The sequence below is a fragment of the Arvicola amphibius genome, chromosome 12 (genome assembly GCF_903992535.2).
Source record: "Arvicola amphibius chromosome 12, mArvAmp1.2, whole genome shotgun sequence".
NCBI classification, from domain to species: Eukaryota; Metazoa; Chordata; class Mammalia; order Rodentia; family Cricetidae; genus Arvicola; species Arvicola amphibius.
Window position 1 is genome coordinate 21,619,928 of NC_052058.2, and position 26,658 is coordinate 21,646,585.

Genomic DNA, 26,658 nt, shown 5'->3' on the forward strand with positions numbered 1-26,658 from the left:
CTGAGGGGAGCTGAGGGGGGACACACCACAGGACAAAACAGGACCGTCAGCCAGGGCCAGTTGCTAAAGGGGCGGGAGGGGAGGAGTCCTCAGGGATCCAGTTTCAACAAACGTTTCTTTCCCCGAGAAGGGGAAGGCGGGGGTGAGGGGGAGAGGGACCTATTTAAAGCTACCCTGTTGCTCAGGCTGTCTCTGTCTGTCTGCCAGGGTCTCCAGCTGCCCCAGACAGGCAGTGTGGTCTTGAGATCCTCCTGGTGACCTTTTCAGCCCAGGTCCCCTCAGCCACTCTGCCCCAAGATGGGTCGTGGGGTGAGTATCCCCAAAGATCAGGGGCCACTCTCTGGAGGGTGAAGAAGACAATGGAGAAAGGGTGGGGTGGGAATGGGATGTGGAGGGAGGGTGAGGGAGGCTGGCTGAGTGGGACGGTTTGAACTTGGAACGAGTCGCCCAGCTGCACATGCCTGTAGATTCCACAGTGCTAGCCCAAGTACTGTCCCCCGTTCTTCAGCCACTCTGGCTTCCTTCTCTCCCACAACTAGCCCAGAAGCCACTCAAGTGCCCTCCTCAGTCTCCCCACACTCCATCCCCTCATCTCTTCTGCCAAAATCCCTCCTCTCTCACCACAGTTCCTGGCTTCCCAGCTGAAGGAATGGTCGGCACTGTTAGTTCTCTCCCGCCCTTGTTACCCACTGAAAATATCTATTCCTCTGAGGTCCTAGCTGGAGAGGACAGGGGGCCAGCCTGGGGTTGCAAAGCAGCTGTGGAACACCCCACTCCAGGGCCACCAGGCAGCTTACTACACCAGCTCCAAGAGCCCTGCATGCCAGAGTCAGCTGGGACGGAGAGCAAGAATCTATCCCCAACCCTCACCCCAGCACCCCTCCAGATGTCCCCAGCAACAGTGTCCTCGGCTCCAGGCCATAGTCTTTGGGGACCTTTCCAAAGGCTGGTGAGAACTGCCCCTGACCACGGCATCCTGAAGCAATGGATGGATTTGCCAATGAAAAGATTAATAGCCATGTCTGAGCGAGCAAGGACAAGGCTTCCAATTCTTGGAAATGAAATTCCCATATGAAGGAAAGTGACCCAATCTCTTTCCATACTGTGCTAGGCTGCCTTCCTTTTGTGGAATGCTGGCAAAAGAGGCACGGAGGGAAAGGGTTTGGCAAGGCGTTACAAAATGCCAGGGAGACAGTGCCATGGGGTGCTGTGGGCCAATTTCTGGGCCCAACGAGGAGTCAGGCAAGGACGTGTTATTGCTCTAAGCTGAACAGCTGGAAACACTCTGAGTCTGGACACCAGGGTTCCAGAGTTAGGGTGGGAATTGGAAATAGAAGAGTACCGTGCAAGTGTGTGCGTGTGTGTGATCATGTGTATATGTGTCCACAACCTCACACTCTGTATTCCCAGGAAGCTGGTAGTGCTGCAGACATGTATGAGTGAACCCACACTATGTTTCAGCAGGTGAATTTGCAAGTGAACAACCTTTGGGCATTCAGGGACACAGATGGAGGCAGGGCGAGGGCTGTGAGCCCACCCTTAGGAGCTCTTTATGGGCAACACGTTTCCCTGAGGAAGTGGTCATAGTCGTGGGAAGACATTCTGTCCTGGGACCTTCAGCAATATCTCGCTATAGAAAGGAAAGGTCCAGCTGAGGTGCAGAACCTCTGAGAAGTCAGGGCTAAGGCAAGCCCTATCTCCATCTAAGAGAAAAGGAAGATAGGATGCCACCCACCCCCACTCTTCCTTAGAGCAAGGACCTAGCTCACACAGTTCTTTCTAATTGAAAAGCAATTTGACCTTGAATTCCCCCATTCTGAATCCCCCTCCACCCATCATAACTAGCACCTTTGCTGGGTCCATAACCTCTGGCACCCCTAACCTAGTGGCTGCTCCTGGTCTGGTCTGTTTGAAAAGCTGGGTTAAGTCTGGAAGCTTAAGGTTGGGAGCTCAGAGTCCTACCTACCAGGGAAGACTTGCAGAAAACAAGCTCCCGCTCTCCACACTCAACTCTGGGGTCCGCTTCTTCATCTCCACCCCAGCCCATCACTGTGTGGCTGTGAAGGGCAGTGTGGGAGCTGAGGGAACAAATCACTTTGGTAGGAGGGAGCCAGGCCTCCTCCAGAAGCTGAGGTGGGGGTGGGGGGAGCGCTGGCTGGTTTCCAGCTACCCCCACTCCGTCCCAGACTCTGGCTTTCTCAGAAAGAACTCTCTGTTCTCCTTCAGCATTCAAGACCCAAAGAGAGAGACTTGTGCTGGGGGAGGGAGGGAAGAGCAGAGAGGGAAAGGGGGGTCCCCGCTTCCTCTTTCTTTCTTCCCTGGGCAGCCACTGGCCCCAAAACTCCGCAGGCTCCTGGCTGTGGAGCCTGAGATCCTTGCCAGGACAGGAGGAGGGGGAAGGGCAGTGTGTCCCAAGCTTCACACTTATGGGAGAACAGGGTGGGAGCAGAGGAAAAGAAGGTACCACATGGAGCTGTTTAGTTCAGCCACAATCAACATACCAACATGCAAGAGCCAGAATATTTTTTTTTCACCAGAAGCATTTGTTTATTTGTTTGAGATAGACTCTCACTACGTAGCCCAGGCTGGACTCAAATTTTCGATCCTCTTGCTTCTACCTCCTGATTTGTGGGAATACAGACGTGCACGCCATCCCTCCTAGCTCCAGAAGTGGGCATTTGATTCTCATTTTCATGCATTTTATTTTACACCAAACGTGCCGAGAGTCCTCTGGGCTCTGCTCCTCAGCCTCCAGCACAAACTCTGCCATTCCTGAAGCCCCCAAGGATCTCACCAATGACTGTCCAGATTGCTTTCTTACATTCAGACCTTTTGTGGGTTCCCATCCTTTACTCGGCCCTGTATACCTCAACAAAGAGGCCAAAGCATTTCAATCCAATTAAGAAAAGCCTCTTACATCATCTGGGGAGAGGACAGGTATTTCTGAGTCCTTCTCTACCTTGCTGATGGCCACTTCAGTCTCCCTAGGATGCTTGGCCCTCAGAAGATCAAGACCAGACTGAATCGGTAGATATTTCGGATAGCGAACAGAGCATGATGTGTTGGTCACCTTTTCTAAACGGAGCGTGTCTGAGCAACGCAGCCCCCAAGACCACATCTCCTAGGTCCCTGAATCCTGGAACAAGTGCCTATAATCTTGCATTGGAAGGCCCCTTCCTTTCCTTGCTCCTTATTTCACTGGGCTGAATTCTATTACTCAGGGTGCTAAGTGCCCTGGACCGCTCTAACTCTGGATAGAATACGTTACCATGGGACACTGAGGATCTAGGGTGGCACAGCCACGTGCTAGAGAAACGGGAGGTCCACACAGATATACATCTGCCTAAATCCATAGAACATACACTGCCGGCCTGTCAGCTGTGGCCACTGGGAGGTAGCGATGAGACAATGTCCCTCTCCAACAATGTGAGATGCTGATAGGGAGGGAGGCTGTCCATGTGGAGGGGTAGAAGGTTCCTGAGCGCATCCTCCACTCTCCACTAACCTTCGCAGTCAGCTAAAAAGTTGCAAAGAAAAGAAAAGAAGGAAGGAAGGAAGGGAGGGAGGGAGGGAGGGAGGGAGGGAGGGAGGGAGGGAGGGAAGGAGGAAGGAAGGAAGGAAAGAAAAAAAAGAAAACCACCCCCACCCCCCAAATGCATAATCTTGAAAGAGAAAACAAACAAAAGCCACACAGGCCATTGTTTCTACCAGGTACCCATTCTTTATGGGAAATGCCGGTCACAACCATGGGCTAGAAAAACTACTTCTAAAAACTCAGTATGACCTTTAGGGTCCACAGAAAAGCCAGAGGGATGAGCAGAAACTTAGCCACCCCCTGTGTCCCGATGGAGAGCCATGGAGGGAGATGATGGTATTTTTCACACTACCCATAACCCCCCAGGCCTTTCCTAGTCCCCACCTAGCCCATTCCTCCAAGGCTGCCTCTATCTAAATGAAGAATCCCCACCATCTCCCTCAAGAAGCTCCTATGAAACCCTGAAAGTCTGCAGCGGCCCTGAAGAGAAGAGCAAATGGGGACCTCACAAGATCACTATTAAAACACCCAGCTGACCTGAACAGAATCTTTCTTTACTCCCTATACTTATCTTGGCAAAGGGACCCAATTGTGCTTTGGGGTTTCAAGTCCTGTGACTTGTCTCTGTCCAGTTCCAGGTAAGCCTGCCAGCAGGCTCTGAGTGCGCCCAGCATACCCTGGACTCCCACTTTATAGACATACTTGAACCTGTCACCAGTAGCTTCTCTCAGTCCATCATCCCTGTCCATTCCACTCCCACCACCAAACCTGCTTCTCTTGCCTTCCCAGGACTCTTACTCTACCCAGAATTCCTCTCTAAACTAGGCAAAGGTATCCCTCCAGGATACCCTACCCATCTGTCAACACAACACCTGTCCACTCCCAGAATTCTCTCAGATCACCTTGGATGGTGTTTTTCGAAATGCATGTTTTCTTTTTTTATCTGGCAGAATCCCATATCACATACTAAACAGATAAAAGTTCAAATGCGGTGGTCCTCACAGCTCTGCCTGGGCTCTTCCATCTCCTGCTCCATTCTCAGCCACCATCCTGCTTCCGGTGCTGGGACATCCTCGAAAGCAAGTGGGAACAGGCTCCATCCATCCAGTCTCCCTGATCATCCCTGCCCTCCCTTTCTTTTGTAGGCAGGGCGTGAGTACTCGCCTGCCGCCACCACGGCGGAGAATGGGGGTGGCAAGAAGAAACAGAAAGAGAAGGAGCTGGATGAGCTGAAGAAGGAGGTTGCCATGGTAAGGACCACGGTGCTCTCAGCAGGGCCATGGAGGAGCAGCTCTGTGCTGACAGCCACACCCCAGCAGCCATGGGCACCCAAAGAAGCTTTGTATACAGGCTTATGTTCCTCACTTAATCCCATGCCCCAGTGTGTGTTCAGCTTCCTCTCCCAAAGTGTCTGCATTTCCCTTTCCCCAGGATGACCACAAGCTGTCCTTGGATGAGCTGGGCCGAAAATACCAAGTGGATCTCTCCAAGGTGAGTGGAGCCATGAGAGGGAGGTGAGCTTCAGGTGTGAGAGACTCAAAACTAGAACACAATGCTCTTTGCAGATGAGAGGAGCAGCCCAGAGACGAGAGACTTACCTAAGGTCATGGGCACAGTCAGTGGCACAGTCTGAAACAGACTTTGGACCCCTGCTTCCCCCTCTTTGCCTGTGTATCTGGAAGCTAGAATTCCTGAGGACCCAGGGTTCAGATTTTGGCAAGGCTCTGTGCTCTGCCTCAAGCAACTGCTCTCAGAGATGATGGACGTGGACCAGCAAAGTGACTCATCCCTGTTATGATAGTACTTGCTGACACCCGCTACGTCGGTGGCTCAGTAATAAGATGCGGCGTGGACATTTCTTTAATCCTCATCCTCGCTCTGTCAGGCATGGTTAGCCTGTTTATGAAAGCAAGGAGAATCAGAAAGTGACTTGCTGAATTTGTACCCAGGCCCACGCTCCTCGCTTAATCCTGTGCTCCAAAGAGTGCTCGGTCTTCTCTCCTCCTTCCCCAGGATGACCGCCACCTGTCCTCGGATGAGTTAGGTTATATAAATAAACACAGGCCACAGCCAGATTGCCAAGCCCATCATTTAAAAATGTTTTAAATTGTTCCTCTAAGCTGGATACACGGGCACACACCTATAACCCCAGCTACTCGGGAGACTGAGGCAGGGAAGACTGCAAGTTCAAGGCTAGAGAGGACAACTTAGAGTCCCTGTCTCGAAATCAACGAGTGCTATGCAGTAGTTCAGTGAGAGAATGCCGTGGAGCTTGTGTGATGCCTTAAGTTCAATTCTTAGGAGACTAGAGCAGAAAGAACACTTGGGCCCAACAGTTCAAGACTATCCTAGACAAAATATTGAAAGCCTGGCTCAAACAAATGAAAATACAGTAAAGTCAGCCACAAGTTCAAGACCAGCTTGGGCTATAAAGTCACTTCAAAGCTAGAACCATACCTTGTCTTTAAAAAAAAAATTAGCAGTACCCCTGGCCCATTCCTCTTGTGTCTCTTCCTAAACTGCTTTGCTCCGATTCTTTGACATTACTTCATTTCCTGTGACATTTTCTACTCTCCGGCACCCATGTGTATTTATTACTGTGAAGGTTTCCTCTTTAGATTGTGGGGCTTTGTTGACAGTGCCTGTCTCTAGATCCTTCCCATTGCTGGGGTATGTAGTCGGAGCTCAACATTCACATATAAAGTAGACAAATGAATGACATGAAGGTCAGTAACAAGTGGGTCCTGCTCGAAGTCGGTAGCAAAAGAATCTAAAAACAAAAACCATGCAAACAGAATTCCAGTGTGATATAGTAAGAACCATTCTAGAATCAAGCATGGCGGGGCTGCCTGGATCCAGAAAGAGGCCTCTGATCTAGCCTGGGGCCTCAAGAATAGCTAGGCTTTCTTAGGAAAGCCATAAGTGGTTGCCAAAGTCACATGACACTAAGGGTCCGCGCTGTGAGGCTTTCCCTGGAACCCTGGTGAAAGGAAGGATCTGCAAGAAGAAAGGAGGGAGGTCGGAGGAGGAATCTTTCCGGTGTGCTTATGCATGCTATTCCAACAAAAACACGTTTCAACCCAAGAATAACAGAAGGTGGAGCCACAGCAAGAGTCCTTTCTAGCCGTCAAGGCCCAAGTCTCATTCACAGACCCCAGTTTCTCTGTGTGGTCCCTCCTGATGATCCTACCCCTTCCAACCACAGCAGATTTTTTTCTCTCTCCAGCTGGATATTACTTTGCATGATGCTGAGAGATGTGATGGGGGTAAGGTTTGTTCCATTGTCCCACACCTATATCTTTTCCTTCTCCCTAGGGCCTCACTAACCAGCGAGCTCAGGACATTCTGGCTCGGGATGGACCCAACGCCCTGACACCACCTCCCACAACTCCTGAGTGGGTCAAGTTCTGTCGTCAGCTTTTCGGGGGCTTCTCTATCCTTCTGTGGATCGGGGCCCTCCTCTGCTTCCTAGCCTATGGTATCCTGGCTGCCATGGAGGACGAGCCATCTAATGATAATGTGAGCCATACACCCAACCCATGGACCAGTCAGCCCATGACTCTGCCCTCTGACTCTAAATCCCAGATAAGGTGAAGGGGTAAGGGTTGGGGAACAATATCACAGTCCCAGTACCTCAGGCTGAAAAGAGCCTGTGGAGCACCCCCAACACATTCAGTCAGATATGAGAGAGAGATCCTCCATACTCAGTCCACTAAAACGAACTGGTCTGTACGCCTGGGACTGCACTCCTAGAAAAGCTTCAGCCATGTGAACTCACATCTTTGCTCCTTCCGTGCTAGGGGTGTAGGCTAGAAAGCTGGGGGGAGGGAGGCTGGAGAGAAAGACTCACCATCTTTCTCACACCTGGGCTCAGGTGAAGGCTGGGGATCCTACATAGTATGACTCTGAGAGGTCTTCCCAAGTGACAGCCACCCCAGGTGAGAAATGTTAAGTGTGTGAAGCTCTTTCTCCTTACCAGTTATACCTAGGTATCGTGCTAGCTGCTGTAGTCATTGTCACCGGCTGCTTCTCCTACTACCAGGAAGCCAAGAGCTCCAAGATCATGGACTCCTTCAAGAACATGGTGCCTCAGGTAGATGGCAGGGACTGGCTCCATCCAGCTTGGGGCATAAGGTTTCTGAGAGGACTCACCTCTCAGTAGTCTTGTGGTCTGAAATAGAAGAAAGATGGTCAGAAAATACCCTTTTCAGCTCTCCACACCAGGGCCAAGTTTTGCTGCTGAAGGGGTGGGGGTTCTTCTCCTCCTTTGGAGGGAGAGCAAGCAATTGGAGCACAAAGGTGGAAACGAACCTTGCATGAGGTGCTCTTGGCTTTTCCACAGCAAGCCCTGGTCATCCGAGAGGGGGAGAAGATGCAGATCAATGCGGAGGAGGTGGTGGTAGGAGACCTGGTAGAGGTGAAGGGTGGGGACCGTGTCCCTGCTGACCTCCGGATCATCTCTTCCCACGGCTGCAAGGTGAGGAGGTCGCCAAGAGCAAGTGGTTGAGTCTGTGCAGAGTCAAGAGAGGCCCTCTTGAAAGTTGAACAGAAACTCAATTGCAAACGTCAAGGCTTCCCCTCAGCCTCCCAACTCAACTTCCTTCCAGTATAGGATGGCTACAGCTACCTCTGCGTATCTGTGTTAGAAAAGCTTTATGCCCTGGGATTTCTTTGATATAGGCATTTTATAGCTATTGTATATGGAATACCATTTATGCGACAGAAACCTTACATACTCTATTCAGTTTCACTCTGAAAGATTGCAGACCAGCCTTGGCTACAGAGAGCCCCGAATAATAAACAAACAAATTAATTAAATAAATAAATTTAAGGAAATAAAGAAGAAGAAGCTGGGTCTTCACACCTATAACCTTAGCACTCTGCAGGTGGAGGGTAGAAGCAGGAGGATGGAGAGTTCAAAGTCAGCCCAGCCTGGCTGCATAGAGAAGGGTCTGGAAAAAGATGCTGCTGTAACAAAAGCTGCTCTATGTTGCCGCCTGGTCAACCCCAGGAGGTGGCAATGTCACAGACTGCCTTGGTGGTGGTGCCCCTGGAGCTGGGCAATGCAACGATCCTGTTTACATTCCCCACTTTACAGGTGAACAAATGAAGACCTCGTGGGTTAAGTAAATAACCCAAAGGCACGTAAAAGTCAGGAAGAGCCTTCCCAAGCACAGCAGGAGCAATAGCTGAGTAATGTCATAGATATGTGATGAGGGCCAGTGCAATTCCGTCCCTTTTGTCATGAAGATTGAGGGCGGTTGGATCTGGCTCAGGAGACAGCTGTGTGCACACAGTGCTGCTACTGCTGCTGCCAGTTTGATGACTGTACCCCCTTTTCTCCTCAGGTGGATAACTCATCCCTAACAGGGGAGTCGGAGCCCCAGACCCGTTCCCCTGAGTTCACCCATGAGAACCCACTGGAGACCCGCAATATCTGTTTCTTCTCTACCAACTGTGTGGAAGGTGAGATGCTAACCTCCCAAGAATGCTCCTTATCCCTGCACAGTGTAGGGAAGGGGCCAGCTCCCGTAGCTGTACTTATTTGGCAAAAGTTCTGCATATAAAGGGCACTGAGGAGGGAACAGGGCCCTGAACATTACAGAAATCGTCATCTCTGGAGAGCAGGGCATTGGCCAAGGGCAGACCGCCTCTATTGGAAGTCACCTCTCCCCAAGAAGCTCTCTGTTCTGTTCATTCCCAGACTGAAAGCCTCCCACAAAACTTTCAGATAGTGGGTCACGATGCTCCCCCCACCCCACACACACACAGACTTGACTCTTAGGAGGGTGGGGAGTCAGGTGACATCTTCTAGGTCTGTGATTCTGGAACAATTGCTTCCTTCCTCTGCTCATCGTTAGAAACCGGAGGCTCATTCTGGGTCAGGAGAACTTTGTGGTGAAAATCAGGTCCTCCTCCAGGTTGTATCATATATCTAGGCCACGATGAGGAGAAAATTCTTGTAACGTGCAGTCTGCCCTGGCTTTTCCATCTCAGTTCTGGGTTCTAGCGATGAGCACTGGTGGCAAATGAGAGCTCTGGGGGCTGTTACCACGTAAGAATAGGAACCTAAGGACAACTGTAGCCCATACTCTACGGTCAAGCTGGCCAGCTCAGCCAGGACTGACTCTGGGAAGGAATCCGGGGGCAGGAGGTGGTAGCAGAGAGGCTTCCTAGCACACAGACCTCTCAGATGGGGATAAAGAATGGCTTCTTGCATCCCGGCTCTGTGCCTTTCCTTTCCTGATACTCTTTCTCCTCCATTTATTGGTTCTTTAGGTTTGGTTCCCTCCTTCAGAGAAATAGAATTACAATAAAAATCACTACACATTAAATTTCCTAAATTTTTAATGTACTGAGGTTCTGATTTATCATACATTTCCCGAAACTGAATGTATTTGAAAGGTCAGATAAGGTGTTCTTGCTGCCTATTCAGCAGCTAGCTCTGAAGAGAGGAAATGGATAGAGGTCGCATGTGTTGCATGCCTGCTATGTGACAGGCACTCGCCAAAGTACTTCACACAGTTATCCCATTTGACTACTGACTCCTAGGTAGGAGTTCAAACAGGCATTCAAGCCCAGATTTGGCTGACCTCAATATGCATGCTCTTCCTACGGTACCACACTTCCTTTCCCAAAGACCCCTGTGATGTCATACATGGTGAATGATTGATTACCTGACTTCCCTTTACAGAGATTCATACCTAACACTAAGTGTGTGTGTGTGTGTGTGTGTGTGTGTGTGTGTGTGTGTAAGCACACTCATGCCACAGTACCCATAAGGAAGATTTGCAGGACTTGGTTCTCGCCTTCCACCACGTGAGTTCCAGAGACTCAACTCAGACCACCAGAATTCATGGGTGGTGCCCTTACACACTGAACTGTCTTGCTGGCCCAAGAAAATCTTAAGTCCAAATCCTCCCCCTAAAATCAATAAGTACTTTACTTCTGTATATAAAACGCTTTTGAAAAATATCTAGTCCAAGATTGATTCGCTGAAATGTTGCAGGCAGTTTAAATTTCATTTATTGAACCTCTTCAATTTGAACTTTAGTATTACTTGCAAGATGTCTTCTCAGGCCCGAATACAAAAGCAAAGAATTTGCAATTGTATTAAATCTGAGATTGGTGATCTAGGCCGGGAGGGTAAACCCAGTTTACTGAAAGTAGCCTCTGGGGTTAGAGTCTTTGGCTTATTTACTCAGTGATGGTTTTGTTTCCTTAGCAAATATGATGAGACTTCATCATTGGCAAGCCCAGAACACTCACCGGTGGTCTTTCCTCTACTGTAGGCACTGCCAGGGGCATTGTGATTGCCACAGGTGACCGGACAGTGATGGGCCGCATAGCCACTCTCGCCTCTGGCCTAGAGGTCGGGCAGACACCCATCGCCATGGAGATCGAGCACTTCATCCAGCTGATCACAGGAGTGGCAGTGTTCCTGGGGGTCTCTTTCTTCGTGCTGTCCCTCATCCTGGGCTACAGCTGGCTGGAGGCAGTCATCTTCCTCATCGGCATCATCGTAGCCAATGTGCCCGAGGGGCTTTTGGCCACTGTTACTGTGAGTGGATCAGGCTGAATTACTACCAGTGCCAATCACTGTCCTTGTCCTTCTCCCCCTTTGATACAAATACAGTTGCTTATTGCTTCTCAGCAATGTTCTTCCCTTCGAGTCCCTGCGGTCACATAGCAGATGCTGTACACAGAAACGGTTTAATGCGTGCCTTGGAGTTATAAGTTGAAAAATTTTGGGTTGAGCTGTATCTGAGCATTCAGTTTCTCTTTGGGGGCTTGCGATGGTCATGTTTCTCACCATCTGCGAGCTTGTCTCCTGCTGCAGTCTGGGCTCCATCCTGTCTCACTTGCTGTAAAGACTCTTTCAAAGGTCACCGGTGACTAACTAGCAAAGCGAGTGACATTTCCCAGCTCCCATCCTTAACTCTGCTGCTGAAATGGATACTCCTGTCCACCCTCTTGTTCTCCGCCCTTCATCAGCTCCCGTGATGTGTCACCGTCCTGGTTCTCTTGTCCTGTGTCCTCACAGAAACTCAATGGCTGACGAGCCCCAGACTCCACTCTCCTCTTGGTTGCTCTCATTTTCTCCCACAGCTTCTGCTGTCCCTTCTGGGTAGGCGGTTCTCCATCTTTGTGCCTGCTCCGAGTCTGGTGCGTTCAGCACTCTGCTGGGCGTTTCCCACAGACACACCTAGGAACCAGTTCAACGTGCCTAATGGCCAACTGCCATTATTTACAGCTAGGCCCCACCCAATCTTATCTGTGAGTAGGATTAAGAAAAAAGGAATAGAGCTTCAGGATAGAAAAAGGTCATGAACACCTGTCACTCTAGACTTGGATTGATTATTTACTTATTTATTTCAAGGCAGGGTTTTTTTGTTTAACAACTCTGGCTGTCCTGGAACTAGCACTTGTAGACCAGGCTGGCCTCAAACTCACAGAGATCCGCCTGCCTCTGCTTCCCAAGTGCTGAGATTAAATGCTTGCGCCACTACCACCTGGCAACTTGAACCATTTTATCCTTCTCTCCACTTACTAGGTGTGCCTGACCCTGACCGCCAAGCGCATGGCCCGCAAGAACTGTCTGGTGAAGAACCTGGAGGCGGTGGAGACCCTCGGCTCCACGTCCACCATCTGCTCGGACAAGACGGGCACCCTCACCCAGAACCGCATGACCGTGGCCCACATGTGGTTTGACAACCAAATCCATGAGGCCGACACCACTGAGGATCAGTCTGGTGATTTGGTTCTCCGGAAAGGGAGAAGGGGGTGGCTAGAAGCAGGAGATGAATGTGTGAAAATGCCCCAACAGGGGACCAAGCTTCTTTCTCCCTTATTTCTCCCCAGGGGCCACATTTGACAAACGGTCTCCCACGTGGACAGCCCTGTCTCGGATTGCCGGTCTCTGCAATCGTGCTGTCTTCAAGGCTGGGCAGGAGAACATCTCTGTGTCTAAGGTAGGGGTCAGCCAGTGAGTGCCGGCACAGTGTTAGGGGACTGTCTCCAAAGGTCCCGTGTTGATGCCCAGCTTTCCCTCTCACACTGAGTTGGTGACCTCAACTGATGCCCTGTCTTTCCCATCCTCCACTCCCTTCCCTCCCCCACTGTGACACTGAATTCTATTTTCTTCTGGCAGCGGGACACAGCTGGTGATGCCTCTGAGTCAGCTCTGCTCAAATGCATTGAGTTGTCCTGTGGCTCAGTGAGGAAGATGAGGGACAGGAACCCTAAGGTGGCAGAAATCCCCTTCAACTCGACCAACAAATATCAGGTCTGGCTGGGCTGCTGGGTGGAACAGAGAAAGAAAGAGGGACCAAAATGGGGAGAGCGAGTGACCGGAGACTCAACAGAAAGAAGGGCTGTGTGCTCCCACCCCTGCTTCATGCCCAGGACACATGGACTAGCTACATGCGTGCTTGCCATCCATCATCCTCTGACTGGCAAACCTTACTACACGCAACCTGTCATGGTCTCCTCTTTTCCCCCCCCCCCCCCCCCCCCGGCCACATAACTAAAGCACACTTTTGTAATTCCCTTACTGTATCCCTCAGTATTTAGGCGTCTGTTAAGGCCAAGAATAGTCTCGGCTCTACTCTGCAGGCACCATAGAGGTAAAGGCCCTGGGTCATTGGGGGAATAGGGAGTGCTAATAAAAGCCATCCAACCCCTAGCACAATGCCTGCCCTAACTGATCTTAATAACTATTTGTTGAATCGATCATCATTCTGTGGAAGTGACTCTCAGATTTTAAGACTTGGGATGATATGAAAACACCTTCCACGCATAGTTTCTCCTTTGTTGACACTCTCTGATGATTAGAGTTATGTTATTAAGGAAAGCTTCTGTCTTGGAAGCTGCTCCCTGTCAGACCCTGTGCTAAGCCACCTAGTGAGTCACCCTCTGTGACTGCCTTTCCCCTCTCCAGTTGTCCATCCATGAGAGAGAAGACAGCCCCCAGAGTCACGTGCTGGTGATGAAAGGGGCCCCAGAGCGCATCCTGGATCGATGCTCCACCATCCTGGTACAGGGCAAGGAGATTCCTCTGGACAAGGAGATGCAGGATGCCTTTCAAAATGCCTACATGGAGCTGGGAGGACTCGGGGAGCGTGTGCTAGGTGAGGGAGCCAAAACCAGAGCGGGGCCGAGAAGGGGGCTCCTGAGCCTTGTTAGTATCTCTAGCATGATGAGCCCTGGAGGCAACCATTCTGCTGCTCTCACTCCTCCCTCCTGCTCTTCCTCAGGCTTCTGCCAGCTGAACCTGCCTTCCGGGAAGTTCCCTCGGGGCTTCAAGTTCGACACGGACGAGCTGAACTTCCCCACAGAGAAGCTCTGTTTCGTGGGGCTTATGTCCATGATTGACCCGCCCAGGGCAGCTGTGCCAGATGCTGTGGGCAAGTGCCGAAGCGCAGGCATCAAGGTACCGATGACCTCCTTACCACCCACCCCCACCTCTGTCCTGGTATGCCTGGCCACCAGCAGAGGTCAAGGGACCACAGCAGCTGCTGTCCTGAGGAGATGTAGGCTCCTGGTGGCCTCCTTCCCTCTGACCTAGAGAAGCTGTCCATCTGCCTGACAAGAGCTCTTGCTTCTTCCTTTTGTTCATGCCTATCTATCACCTAGCCCACCCAGCTCCCTGCCCCACCTCATGTGCACCCCTCTCTCCTCGTTCTAAGCACCAGCTGGCACTCCCATCATGGATACTTGGTTATCTGAGTGCCCAACTGCTCAGTCTAACCATTCTGAATGGGGACTAGAAAGCTCCTGTCTGCCTCAACAAGCTCACCTTATCACTCTATATTCTCCTCACTCATCCATGACTCCACACTGAGTCTTTGTCCAACCACAACCTCTTCTCACTAAATATGGTCTCTTATTTGTTTGGCTTGTTCTTTATCCAGCAAATATATATTGCTTATCAACTGTGCATCGGACACTGTGCGAGGCGCCAAGTTATTTAATGAACCAACCAACCAATCGACCATCCATAAACTCAGTTTCCTATTTCCAAGACAGGTCCCTGACATCTTCTTTTTCTGGTCATCAATTCTGATGCCATCATTTGCTGCTTCTGCTGCTGCTGCTGCTGCTGCTGCTCCTCCTCCTCCTCCTCCTCCTCCTCCTCCTCCTCCTTCTCCTCTTCTTCTTCTTCTTCTTCTTCTTCTTCTTCTTCTTCTTCTTCTTCTTCTTCTTCTTCTTCTTCTTCTTCTTCTTCTTCTTCTTCTTCTTCTTCTTCTTCTTCTTGTTAACAATGCAACACAACCTGCTCCCTGAGAGTCAAGTCTTTGTTTCCCACTAGGAATACAGAGATGACTAGAAACTGGGCCTGGCTTCCACATCTCAAGATCTCTGGGGGGGGGGGGGGAGGGCTGATGCTTCTAAACATATCATAGAACAGTCTTAAGAGTTGAGGTCATTGAGTAATCGGTCAGATGCCCTAAGGATAAGTTATTTTAATGTTTTAGATGCACCAGATGAACTAAGCATGCGGCCTTCTAGGTAAGCACAAGCATCTTCCCTGTCACAGAAAGAGAAACTGAGGCACAAGCAGCAAGCCCAAGAGCACATAGCTAGTAATTTGTGAAGTCAGAATTGGAAACAAGGCAGTCTATTTCTTAGCCACCACACCAGAAGACTTGGTGCTGTGGGTGTTTGTTAGTTTTGACTGCAATAACAACCCAGCATGGAAAATGGGCATTATTACCCCCATTGTAAGACACAAACACTCAGAACCTCAGAGTAGGTAAATAGTTTCCCCAAAATAGAACAGTTGGTAAGAGGCGAACTGGGATTATGAAGCACAGTTGGCTTGTCTGGAAGCCGCGCGCCGTCTTTCTGCCCAGTCAGGTGCCTCTCAGCATGATGAGAAATCACACAGAGGCTGGGCAAGGACTCTATGGAAAATTAACTGGGAGCTGTTAATTCTGCCTCTGAGAACTAGACAGGGTTTAACAGAAGGGATGATATTTGACCTGGGCCTTGAAGGCTGCTGAGGATTCAGTAGGCTCTAAAGGAAGGAGAGGCATGGCTAGATGAGGGAACAGTACGTACCCAGACGTGCCGACACTATCAGGAGGTGGAGGTGTACGGGTCAGTGGGGGAGAGATGATGAAAGAGCACTGGGGACTGGGACTGATGCATTGGGTCAAGGCCAGTTGGAAGGATTTCCTTTAAATGCCAGACTCAAGCTCTATCCCGTGTGCCACAGAAGACCACAACTGTCACAGATATAGCTTTAAGGCTACCTAGCGGAGGAGGGATGAGATGTGGGGATAAACTGAAGTCAGGAACAGGGAGACAGATTAAAACGTGCACAATAGTCAAGCGAGGGGTGAGGATCTGGATAAGACAGAGAAAAGGGAGTGAAGACACATAGTTACATTCGAGAAAACATTTGGAGAACTTGGTGAACAAGCTGGGCATGGGGTGGAAGGATAAGGGAGAGAACAGGACCCAGTGAATACAGCAGATACTCTATCTATGAGGAGAGGAGCTGGAGGGGGTGCGGGGAGTGCAGGTAGCCGTGCAGCATGGAACTTCCATTAAAAGCATCTGTGAGAAGCACACGGGGACGGGGAGGGAGAGAAAATCTGGGGACAGTTGGAATATAGCTTGAGTTCAAGAAAGACAGTCAGGGGCTGGAGAGGTGGCTCAGAGGTTAAGAGCACTGACTGCTCTTCCAGAGCTCCTGAGTTCAAATCCCAGCAACCACATGGTAGCTCACAACCATCTGTAATGAGATCTGGTGTCCTCTTCTGGCATGCAGGCATACATGGAGGCTGAACAGTGTATATAATAAATAAATAAATCTTTAAAAAATAAGAGAAGGGGTAGCCAGCATCCGCACTCCATTAAAAAAAAGAAAGACAGTCAGGTCTGCAGATTTAAATCTCAGCACATGCGTACAAACTAAAGGCTTACCAAAAATATTTATCATACTGTTCAGGAAGCAATAGGTCAATACGCAAGTAGTCAAGGAAAGGGTGAAGCATGAAACCCTAGGTTCACCAACATTTCTGGGGAAGGGGAGAAAGAGAAACCAGTGGGGTGGGTAGGACACAGCTAACGTTTATTGAGTGTCTCCATAATGCCAGCCTGGACTGATGTAGATCGCCCCGTCCATTGTGCTGACATAGAAAACTGACTTGTCTAAGGTCCAACCGTTGGCGAAGGTCAATGTTTAAACTTAGTTTCTGTCCAAAGCCAGCACTTATTCCACTCTGCTAGGCTCCATTCTGCCACCCTGAGGAGGCTTGAAAGAACATGCTGCCAGGTAGGGGTACAGCTGGGGCAGAAATGAAGGAGGCACAGAAGCCAAGGGAGTGAGGGGTTTCAAGGCCTGAGGGAGTCAAGGACAGTGAGGTTTGCCGAGACACTTGTTTTCAATAGGAGGCATGTTGCGGGTAGTTTCAGGTTAATAATGGGGGTGGGAGAGAAGGCAGCGGGGGCCTGAAGAGGTGTCTTTCCTCAGTTCTGTGGGACGTCTCCCACAAGCCCACATATGCCAATCTGTCTTCATCCAGCCTTGATCACTTTATGCTGATAATAGCCTCTTCCCAGGCCTCCTCCCTTCCCATCCCACTCCATGCGGTCTGCAACAGCAAAGAACGTTAATTATCCCCATACCATGCAGGGCTGTCGGAGGCCGAGGGACATGACAGCAGCTGAACACTGTCTCCATCTTAGCCAACCGCACTGCTGACGTCACCACTCGAGACACTGGGAGAATCAAACCTTTGTTCGAGGTCCCTGTGACCTTGAAGAAATCTTCAGTGCTCACACAACTTTGGTCTCCTTAAGTGTATTCGAAGGGAGCTGTTGGAGTTTGGAGAGGTGGCTCAGCAGTTAGGAGCACTCAGTGGCTGCTCTTTCAGAGGACTCACACGGCAGGTCACAACCATTCAGGGTATTAGATGCCCTCTTCTGATCTCCAAGGGCGCCAGACACATATGTGGCACACAGACATACATGCAGACTAAACACCCACACACATAAAATAATAAAAAGAGGGAGCAGAGGAGGAGGAGAAGGAGGAACTGTTAAAGGATATACCCATCCAGCTCTGGCAGCTTCTTTTCCCACATAGCCAAACTCCTAAAGAAATTTCCCAGACAACCCAGGCATGGGAATGTATGTCCATAATCCCAACACTTGACAGGCACAGGCAAGGGGATCCTGTGGGTCTGAAGTCAGCTTGGGCTACATACCTAAAGCTCTTGTCCCAGAGAGGTAGAGGAGACACACGCACACATATACACCACACATACCACACCACATACACACCACACACACACACACACACACACACAGAGAGAGAGAGAGAGAGAGAGAGAGAGAGAGAGAGAGAGACAGACAGACAGACAGACAGACACAGACAGAGACAGAAGACAGAGAGAAAGAGACAGAAACGGGGGCTAGGGAGAACACACAGACTCTCCTCTGCCAAGGGGGACCCTCATTAACCTGTTAATCTGCCGCAAACGTGTTTGGCTGTTTAAATGGACTCTCTCTGATCCTCTGAACCCTGAACCCAACACAGTTTGTCACTGTCTCTTATCCTTATCACCAAACATTTGTGTATACACACACCACACCACACACACCATAAACACACACCAGATACACACACACCACACACACACACACACCACACTACACACACCACATAAATACATACACACCACATACACACCACACACACACACACACCCCTCCTCTCTTTGGCTGGGATTCACCAACCTCAGGCATCTAGTAGTCTAATTTTACATGGTTTAGGGAAAGGAATAGGAGGGGAAGCTGAACACTTTCTTTTTCTGTCTTCTTCCGATCAGGTGATCATGGTCACTGGGGACCACCCTATCACAGCCAAAGCCATCGCCAAAGGTGTGGGCATTATATCAGAGGGTAACGAGACCGTAGAGGACATTGCAGCCCGGCTCAACATTCCTGTGAGCCAAGTCAATCCCAGGTAAGGGCTTTACAAAGACCCTGTCCCTAGCCAACACATCCTCTCCCAGAGGCTGTCAGGGTTCCTTGGGGCTATCTGGACAGCATCTCTGGAACCCTTAAACTAAAATCTTTCCTTTGCCTGTCCAATGGCCATTCCCACCGACAGCTTTGTGTCCAGCCTGTTCCAGTGATGAGCTGTGTAACCTTGGAAACATCTTACAGTCCTGAACTTCCATTTTCTCAGTTACGGAATTGAGATGCTGTCCACACTGCAGGGTTGCTATAGGGATGGGATATGCCTAGCAAACAGCCCTCATGCTTGTGTGGTACCGCATGGGAGGATGTAGTGTTGCCTTCTATGAGAGAAAATAGCGGAACTCAGTGTCATAGAAGAGGGCATGAAAGCAATAACGGAGTCCCACCTCACAGGGGAACTAAGGCACACGGGGCAGGGAGGGGCAGCGGGACAGGCGTGAGTGTGGATGGTCAGCTCTTACTGCTTCTATCCTCCAGAGAAGCCAAAGCATGTGTAGTGCACGGGTCAGACCTGAAGGACATGACGTCAGAGCAGCTGGACGAGATCCTCAGGGACCACACGGAGATCGTATTTGCCCGGACCTCCCCTCAGCAGAAGCTCATCATTGTGGAGGGGTGTCAGAGGCAGGTGAGCAAGACAGCAAGAGGCAGTGACAGGGCAAAGTCAGGGGCCAGACAGGCAAGGACTTTGTCCTCAAGCACCTTTGGTGTCCTCCCGGCAGGGAGCCATTGTGGCAGTGACTGGTGACGGGGTGAACGACTCCCCTGCGCTGAAGAAGGCTGATATTGGCATTGCCATGGGCATCTCTGGCTCTGATGTCTCTAAGCAGGCAGCTGACATGATTCTCCTCGATGACAACTTTGCCTCCATCGTGACAGGCGTGGAGGAGGGTGAGGAAGCAGGGTGGGCTGTGTGACATCCAGGATGTCTGAAGCCAGACCTTTTGCTTCCTCTGATTTTCACACTAAGATTCCACGCTGCTTCAGCTTTAAACCTTCCTCTTAGAAAAATGAGCAGCCAGCCACACCTCAGGGGTGAGGGCGGGGGAGAGTTCCTCTAACCTCCCTGATGCCCTCAGAACCTCCCCACAGGCCGCCTGATCTTCGACAACTTGAAGAAGTCCATCGCGTACACCCTGACCAGCAACATCCCTGAGATCACCCCCTTCCTGCTGTTCATCATTGCCAACATCCCACTGCCACTGGGCACCGTGACCATCCTCTGCATCGACCTGGGCACAGACATGGTGAGGCCAGAGGGTGGAGTACAATCCGACCAGGCAATCACAGGGAACAGGGGTGGGGTGAGCAGCGGACAAAGGAGCTGCGCCAGGGTATCAGACCAGACCCCGAGCAGTAGACAGCAGATGATAAGCACAGGCCTAGGGAAAACAGGAAGTTTCTCCCCACCACTCTATAGTACCGGGGATTGAACCCAGGACTCACTCATTCTCTCTACCCCTAAACTACCCCCTAGTGATAAAAGGATCTTAAATACCGCTGTGCTGAATTCTGTTGATTCTTCACTGAGTGGTTGCTGCTCTAGATACAGAATCTCTTCAGACGTCTCCTCCCGCCTGCATCCTCTGTACACAGGTTCCCGCCATCTCATTAGCATACGAAGCAGCTGAGAGTGACATCATGAAGCGGCAGCCACGAAACTCCCAGACGGACAAGCTGGTGAACGAGAGGCTCATCAGCATGGCTTATGGACAGATTGGTGCGCCCAGCCAGGGGCTTGGGAGGGTGTCCCCAAAAGCTTCGTCCCATGCCTGAGAGAGATGAATGAAATTTCAAGAAAGAGTCCAGCACCCTGAGAGACAGAGACTTCCATCTCTATCCCCAAGGGGTGGCCCTTTGCTGGCTCTTTCTCTGCTCAGGTCCCACCTTCTGTTTACAACCTCTTCCAGGCATGATCCAGGCTCTGGGGGGCTTCTTCACCTACTTTGTGATACTGGCAGAGAATGGTTTCCTGCCATCACGGCTGCTGGGAATCCGCCTTGACTGGGATGACCGGACCACCAATGACCTGGAGGACAGCTATGGGCAAGAGTGGGTGAGTGGGGCTGTGTAAGTGGGATGCCAACGAGACGGGGTGGGGCTGAAGGCCTGGCAGGAACTGGCAGGGAGCAAGCTAGGGGCAGACAATGGGTTAAGTGCCAAGCTTAGCAACCGCCTAAAGCATGCTGTCAGTTGGTACTATCCATCCCTTCCACTCACACTTGACCTCTTTCTGCCTGCCTCTTCCCCAGACTTATGAGCAGCGGAAGGTGGTGGAGTTCACATGCCACACGGCCTTCTTTGCCAGCATCGTGGTTGTGCAGTGGGCTGACCTCATCATCTGCAAGACCCGTCGCAACTCAGTCTTCCAGCAAGGCATGAAGTGAGCGCCGATCACCACCAGTACCTACCACCCAGACAGTCCTCTAGACACCAACCCATGTAGGCCAGGGTTCTAATACCAGACCCCCTCAGCTCATGGGGCTCAAGTTTACTCAGAAGGTATCTGGCTGTAATAACCTAGCTACTTATCCATAGACAGGATTGAAATGCACGTGCGCACATGCACACACACACACACACACACACACACACACACACACACACACGAGGACGGAATGGCAAGGCTCTATGGAACTACACTCTATTGTCATGTTTTCCTACCTTCATGTTCGTCTTCCTTAGTGTCCTCCCACCCCTCCTTCTCGCTTCCTCTTCCAGTCCCTTTTCAGGTGGCACCTAGCCATATCCTTTGCCTGGTTCTAAGCCCAGGGTCAGGTCTCCTGTTCTCCACACCAACACTTGGCACTGTCCTGTGGTCCTGCCTCTGCCCAGGGGGCATATTCAGGCCTTCCTAGAGTGTGGTCCCACGAGCCTGGCCGTGAATTAAGTGCCTCGCTCTACTCTCACGACAGGGTCTTCCAGGCGGGTATGGCCGTACACTGTGTGGGCAGGGAATCCTCCAAGGTTAGATGACAAGGTCACTCAGCTGGTCAGGGCCCTCCAGGTTGGTCTCCACCCCACACTGCAGTAGCTCACTTGGCATAAGTTCACATCTGGCAACTTATTCCCTCGTGATCTGAACACAGATGGAGGCTGAGTACAAAAGGGGCCACACTGGTTTCTTTTCCGTTTCCTACCATAGACAAAGGTGGCTATTCTCCCAGATAAATTTTATCCCAGAGAATCTAGGAAATTAGGCACAGTCCTGTACCAGACACTTACAGGGCAGCTTACAGGTGACACAGGAAGGTGGGGACAGAACCAAGCTGATGAACTCAGACCACCCAAGAGGCAAATGAGAAAAAAATCAACATGACTCTGGCTAAGTATAGGGAAGTGGTATTAGTACCCACAAACCACCTGGCCCAGAGGCAGCCTCAGTGTGCCTGGGCCTTGGGCAGTTAAAAGTCCTCAGAGACTCTCAACAGTACTTCCAAAAGCCATATGAGCCAGGCTCTTACTTGCAAGAAACTGCTAGGTTTTCTAGTGGGCCATCCTTAGGCAAACCCCAAGAAGACAGTGATGATATGTTACTCTAGTTCTGCTTGGAATCCTCAAATACTTATAATAAATTCTAACATAGTTATCACTCACTAGCAAGTGTAACTTGAGAGGCAAAAATCATTTAAATGTAGATTGTGTGGAAGAAAAGCAAAGAGCTTTTCCCTATATCCTTCTCAGACATTGTCTGATGCTTTATGTAACCAAAGAAAACATGTCTTTTTATGCTTATTGTATGTAGAGAAGAAGTGTGAGGCTCTAAGAAATTAGGCACTTTTTAACTCCTCAAAGTCAGGAAATGGCTAAGCGAGCGTACACTGGACAGGTCTGACTCTAAAACCTGCTCTCAGAAAATTGTTCCGTCGTGCTGTTAAATTCTGATACAGCGAGTATATATATATATATATATACCAACTACTTCCTGTACACAGGAGCAAACGCTGGCAGGGCTCAGCGTATTGCAAACATTCTCTTCACTCCATGTCTGCGATGCACAACCACCCAGGTCTGTAGGAGATGCTGAGAAATAGAAGACACCAATGGGCTCCGCCCAGAGGAGCTTTTAAAGACCCCTTGCTGGGAAGATGATATTGTCCCAGCTCATGGGCCTAGAGCAATAACAATTATAAGCTGTCTGTGTTGACTACTACATCTCTGGTACTGAGTTACATAAGAAATAATTATTGAACGAGTGGATAGATGTATAATACACAGTAACCAGAGGTAACCAGAACAAGCAGAAGAAAAAAAATTTTTTATTTTTTTTTTTTTTGGTTTTGCAAGACAGGGTTTCTCTTTGTAAGTCCTAGCTGTCCTGGAACTAGCTCTTGTAGACCAGGCTGGCCTTGAACTCACAGAGATCCACCTGCCTCTGCATCACAAGTGCTGGGATTAAAAGCATGCACCACCACCGTCCAGCCAGAAGAAATTTTTTTTCCTTTGGTTACATAAAGCATGAGAAGAGGTTTGAAGCTGATAGGGATGAAGAAGCCGTCCTTCACATCTTCTCCCTCCCTTCTGCTCCAAGGGGTGCCCCTGGAGCTCTCCCTCCCCACATCCTCCTCCAATGCTACCTGGCTACCTGCTTTCTTTTCTTTGCCTTTCTAGGAACAAGATCCTGATTTTTGGGCTCCTAGAAGAGACAGCTTTGGCTGCCTTCCTGTCTTACTGCCCGGGTATGGGGGTGGCCCTCCGAATGTACCCACTCAAGTAAGTGTCTGTACACGTGGCTGAGAAAGTGGTAGGAACAGAGAAATCCTGGGCTCCTTTTGGGACCTAGGCTCTAATTCACTTTTATTTTACTTTTGTGACACCGTGCCAGCCTCTGAGACCCCTGACACTTCCCTCCACTGTTTTTCAGGGTCACCTGGTGGTTCTGTGCATTTCCCTACAGTCTCCTCATCTTCATCTACGATGAGGTCCGCAAGCTCATCCTGCGGCGGTACCCTGGGGGTAAGCGTTCCACTCCGCAGACAGCTCTGACCCTAAGGTCCCAGAAGCCCTGAGCAGGCCCACCCTGGCCTTTTCCTTTCAGATCCTATGTCCCACCTAGAGTAGTGGTTCCCAACCTTCCTAATGCTGTCACACCTTTAACACAGTTCCTCATGGTGTGGTGAGCCCTGACCATAAAATTATTTTCATTGTTACTTCATAACTGTAATTTTGCTACTGTTATGAATCATAGTGCAAATATCTGATATTCAAGATATTTGATATGCAATCCCTGTGAAAAGTTTGTTTGATCCCCAAGGGTCACGACCCACAGGCTGAGAACCACTGCTTTAGGATCACAGATCATCAGATTAGAACCCTTGGAGATGATCTAATCATCTATACATTTTGCTGATAGAAGGATGCATGGAGGGGATTCATTCACTTAGGATGATAAGGCAAGGAATAAAAACTGGTACCAGGACACAGGGCTCCTGATTTCCTGGCATCAACCAGGAGTTGGTTTATTTTCCCTGGAAGCATTTTTGATCATTGGCTGGATTGAAACGGATGACCTACAAGCCACACATGATCGGTCCATGAATGGGCTGAGAGGTCCAATATTTTAGATGTGTGGTCTTCTAAAGGATCCAGCATCTAAAACTTTGGCATTTTTACATAAAGTCTGAGATCTGATTTCTAAAACAATGTAAAGCGCTGTCAGTCCCTCTGGCGCAGTTCCTCACGGCGCCATTGGTACAGCTGCTTCCATAGACACTTGTTACCCGAACGAAATACAAGTCTCCCCAGAAGACAGGCTTGGCCCCTCCATCCCCTTTATACAGCCCACCCACCAGGCAGGGGTTTGTCCCTTCCCTCTGCGCTATTCCCCAGACTTCTTCCCTCTGATCTCAGCTATTTGAGCCCTGGGGAGTTGAACTTTTGCTTCCTTTTATGTTCCTGCTGCAATCTTTATCCCATCTCTCTCACAGGCTGGGTGGAGAAGGAGACATACTACTGAGATCACTGGAGAAAGGAAGAATGGGAGAGATGGGGTGCTCTGGAGGTGTTGCTGGGGTGGTGGAGGGAAGGGATGAAAAAACTTTTAGGGGAAGATTTGGGGGAGACAGAATAAGGCAACAGGGTGAGCTAAGCTGGATAAATAAACTTGAGGTGACTGCTCCACAGGTCCAACTGTGAACCCTCAGACAGTGTGTTCTGGGGTCCCCTCCCGAGATCCCTCTCGTCCCACTGTACCATGTACTTTCCCCGAAGACTAAGGGTTGCCCCAGTCCTCCTTGTGTCCTAGCCCTCACCTGTATTCTTCAAACAGATCACCACCCAAAGGTCAGTCCTGTCTACTCCAGAAGGAAGTCCTCTCAGACCAAGTGTCTACATCTCTGGCTTCATTCCTCTTCCCATTCTTGCCTTCCTTAGCTTCCTTCCTGAGCCTGCCCCTGTTCCTCCCTTTCCAGACCTTAAAAACACAAATTCTCCTTCTGGAAGTGCGAGAGTCCGAGGCCAGAAGGGGAAGCTGGTTGGAGAGGTTAGGAGTGTCTCCCAGGCAAGGCCAGTCAGGAACCTGGGGAGGAGAGCTAGGCTGGCAGGGAGAGATTGGGATGTGCTGGCTGAGGGAGACAGCAAAGGAATAAAGACAGGTGGTGACCACAAGTTTGTCACCTTGGGTCTCCAGGTAGGTGGGATGGGTTCTGGCTCTGTGTCCTGCCTTTACAGACCCAAGTAGATCAAATTCCCATCGCATTAGACTAGCAACAAGGGGCAAGACCAGGAGGCAGTGTGGCCACCAAGTGCCCCAATGACCCCTGGATAGTGGTCCCCTTTGTCCACAAGGCCAGGAAGGTCCAGCTCTTGGGAACATCCCCTCTTTATAATAGTTTCTCAAGCACCATGCTGTTCTGAGACCCCAGTTAGCTGCCAGTTTCCATCTCCCTGCTCCCCCACTACCTTCCCCTTCATGCCCATCCTGCTGAACCCACATCATTTCCAGTATTGCCTAGCTGGCCATTGGCAGGAATAATCAGCTTTAGGTCATGACACTGTCAGAAACGTTAGACACGAAAGAAAATCTTAAGAGAACCTGCCTTTGACCTCTTAGATGGCAAGGCCACCACTCCCAGGCAAATGCCCACTTTCCTTGAGACAGGAAGCTAGCTTCAGGTTCCTCTGGAATAGAGTTGTCTTTCCTTACTCCCTCTCAGCTAACATTTTTGCTCTGCGGCCAGCTGCCCCTTCTCTAAGCCTGGCCTAGAAAGCATTGCATAGCTGGACCTAGATGAATGAGCCAAGCAAGTGAGAGACAGCAAGAAAACCAGAAGGCCCAAAGTGGAAACATGAAGGATAAGACACGCATTAGGTCAGGCCCAAAGGCCTCCCCAGAGCCACTGTCTCATCGCAGTGGGGTTTTGCTTTATCATACATACGTTGAAATTCTTAAGTCAAAGGCCTTGGGTTGGAAGTCTAAATAAGACACTATATTTATTTGGGCCCGATTAATTTGAGATCTTGACTTTGAACAAACGTTTACCATTGTACAATCAATAAAGAAGTCATTTGGTCAGTAATTTAAGTGCATAAACAGTATTGCTAGGAGTGGCATATTTAGTCTGTCCCAAAGTATGCTTTTCAGGCACTTTAGAAATCTCCCTTTAGAATCTTGCAAGTGCATAGGCTAATTATCTTCAGTCCTGATATATCTGTTAAAGGAACATCTACAAGATCCTTACTGGTGACCTTCTGTAAGACTTTAGCTTGAGGCACTACATATGTACTTGAAAATAATAAAGCTGCATTGCTTTATGAGTAAAGGGAAGTGACTCCCATGGTTGATTTCTATACTTCACACTTGCCTCCTTCTCAAGTTGTGGTTTTGGATGTGTGCTGTGGAAGGCTTTGGCTTGGAAAGGGAACCGAAAGAAAGAGCAAATGTCCGGAATAGTAGGGAAATAATCTGGCCACAGGCGGTACTGTGGGGGAAGCTGAAGGGGAAGATGTTAGGTTGCAAAACAACCTAGAAGAAAAATGTAATCAGAGCTCTCTTCCTCATGGCAGTCCCACCAGGAAGCCACAAGAATTTGTCCAGAAGAAAGAGTACCTGTGGGTCTATGAGAAACACGGTCATTTCTGCTTTTTCCACTTCAGAACCAAATCAGCCCACTCCCATTTTTTTTTTA

The 26,658-nt window shown here is 49.9% G+C and overlaps 1 protein-coding gene across 1 annotated transcript; it reads left to right on the forward strand.

The window, feature by feature from the left end:
- The first annotated feature begins 201 nt into the window (after nucleotides 1-201).
- Nucleotides 202-24,532, forward strand: Atp1a2 (ATPase Na+/K+ transporting subunit alpha 2). Its single transcript, XM_038349057.1, has 23 exons — nucleotides 202-309; nucleotides 4,681-4,785; nucleotides 4,967-5,026; nucleotides 6,851-7,054; nucleotides 7,515-7,628; nucleotides 7,878-8,012; nucleotides 8,884-9,001; nucleotides 10,828-11,096; nucleotides 12,090-12,288; nucleotides 12,398-12,507; nucleotides 12,687-12,821; nucleotides 13,476-13,665; nucleotides 13,792-13,967; nucleotides 18,379-18,515; nucleotides 19,010-19,160; nucleotides 19,255-19,423; nucleotides 19,625-19,779; nucleotides 20,129-20,252; nucleotides 20,443-20,588; nucleotides 20,785-20,915; nucleotides 23,144-23,245; nucleotides 23,397-23,488; nucleotides 24,460-24,532. The coding sequence occupies exons 1-23, from the start codon at nucleotides 298-300 to the stop codon at nucleotides 24,486-24,488; spliced, it is 3,063 nt and encodes a 1,020-aa protein (XP_038204985.1). The 5' UTR covers nucleotides 202-297; the 3' UTR covers nucleotides 24,489-24,532.
- Nucleotides 24,533-26,658: the final 2,126 nt, after the last annotated feature.

Excerpts from the sequence above, each read along its gene's own strand:
- Atp1a2 (XM_038349057.1), top strand. Across the intron at positions 18,516-19,009 it reads GTGAGCCAAGTCAATCCCAG|AGAAGCCAAAGCATGTGTAG; the intron begins GTAAGGGCTTTA and ends TCTATCCTCCAG. Across the intron at positions 19,780-20,128 it reads TCGACCTGGGCACAGACATG|GTTCCCGCCATCTCATTAGC; the intron begins GTGAGGCCAGAG and ends CTCTGTACACAG.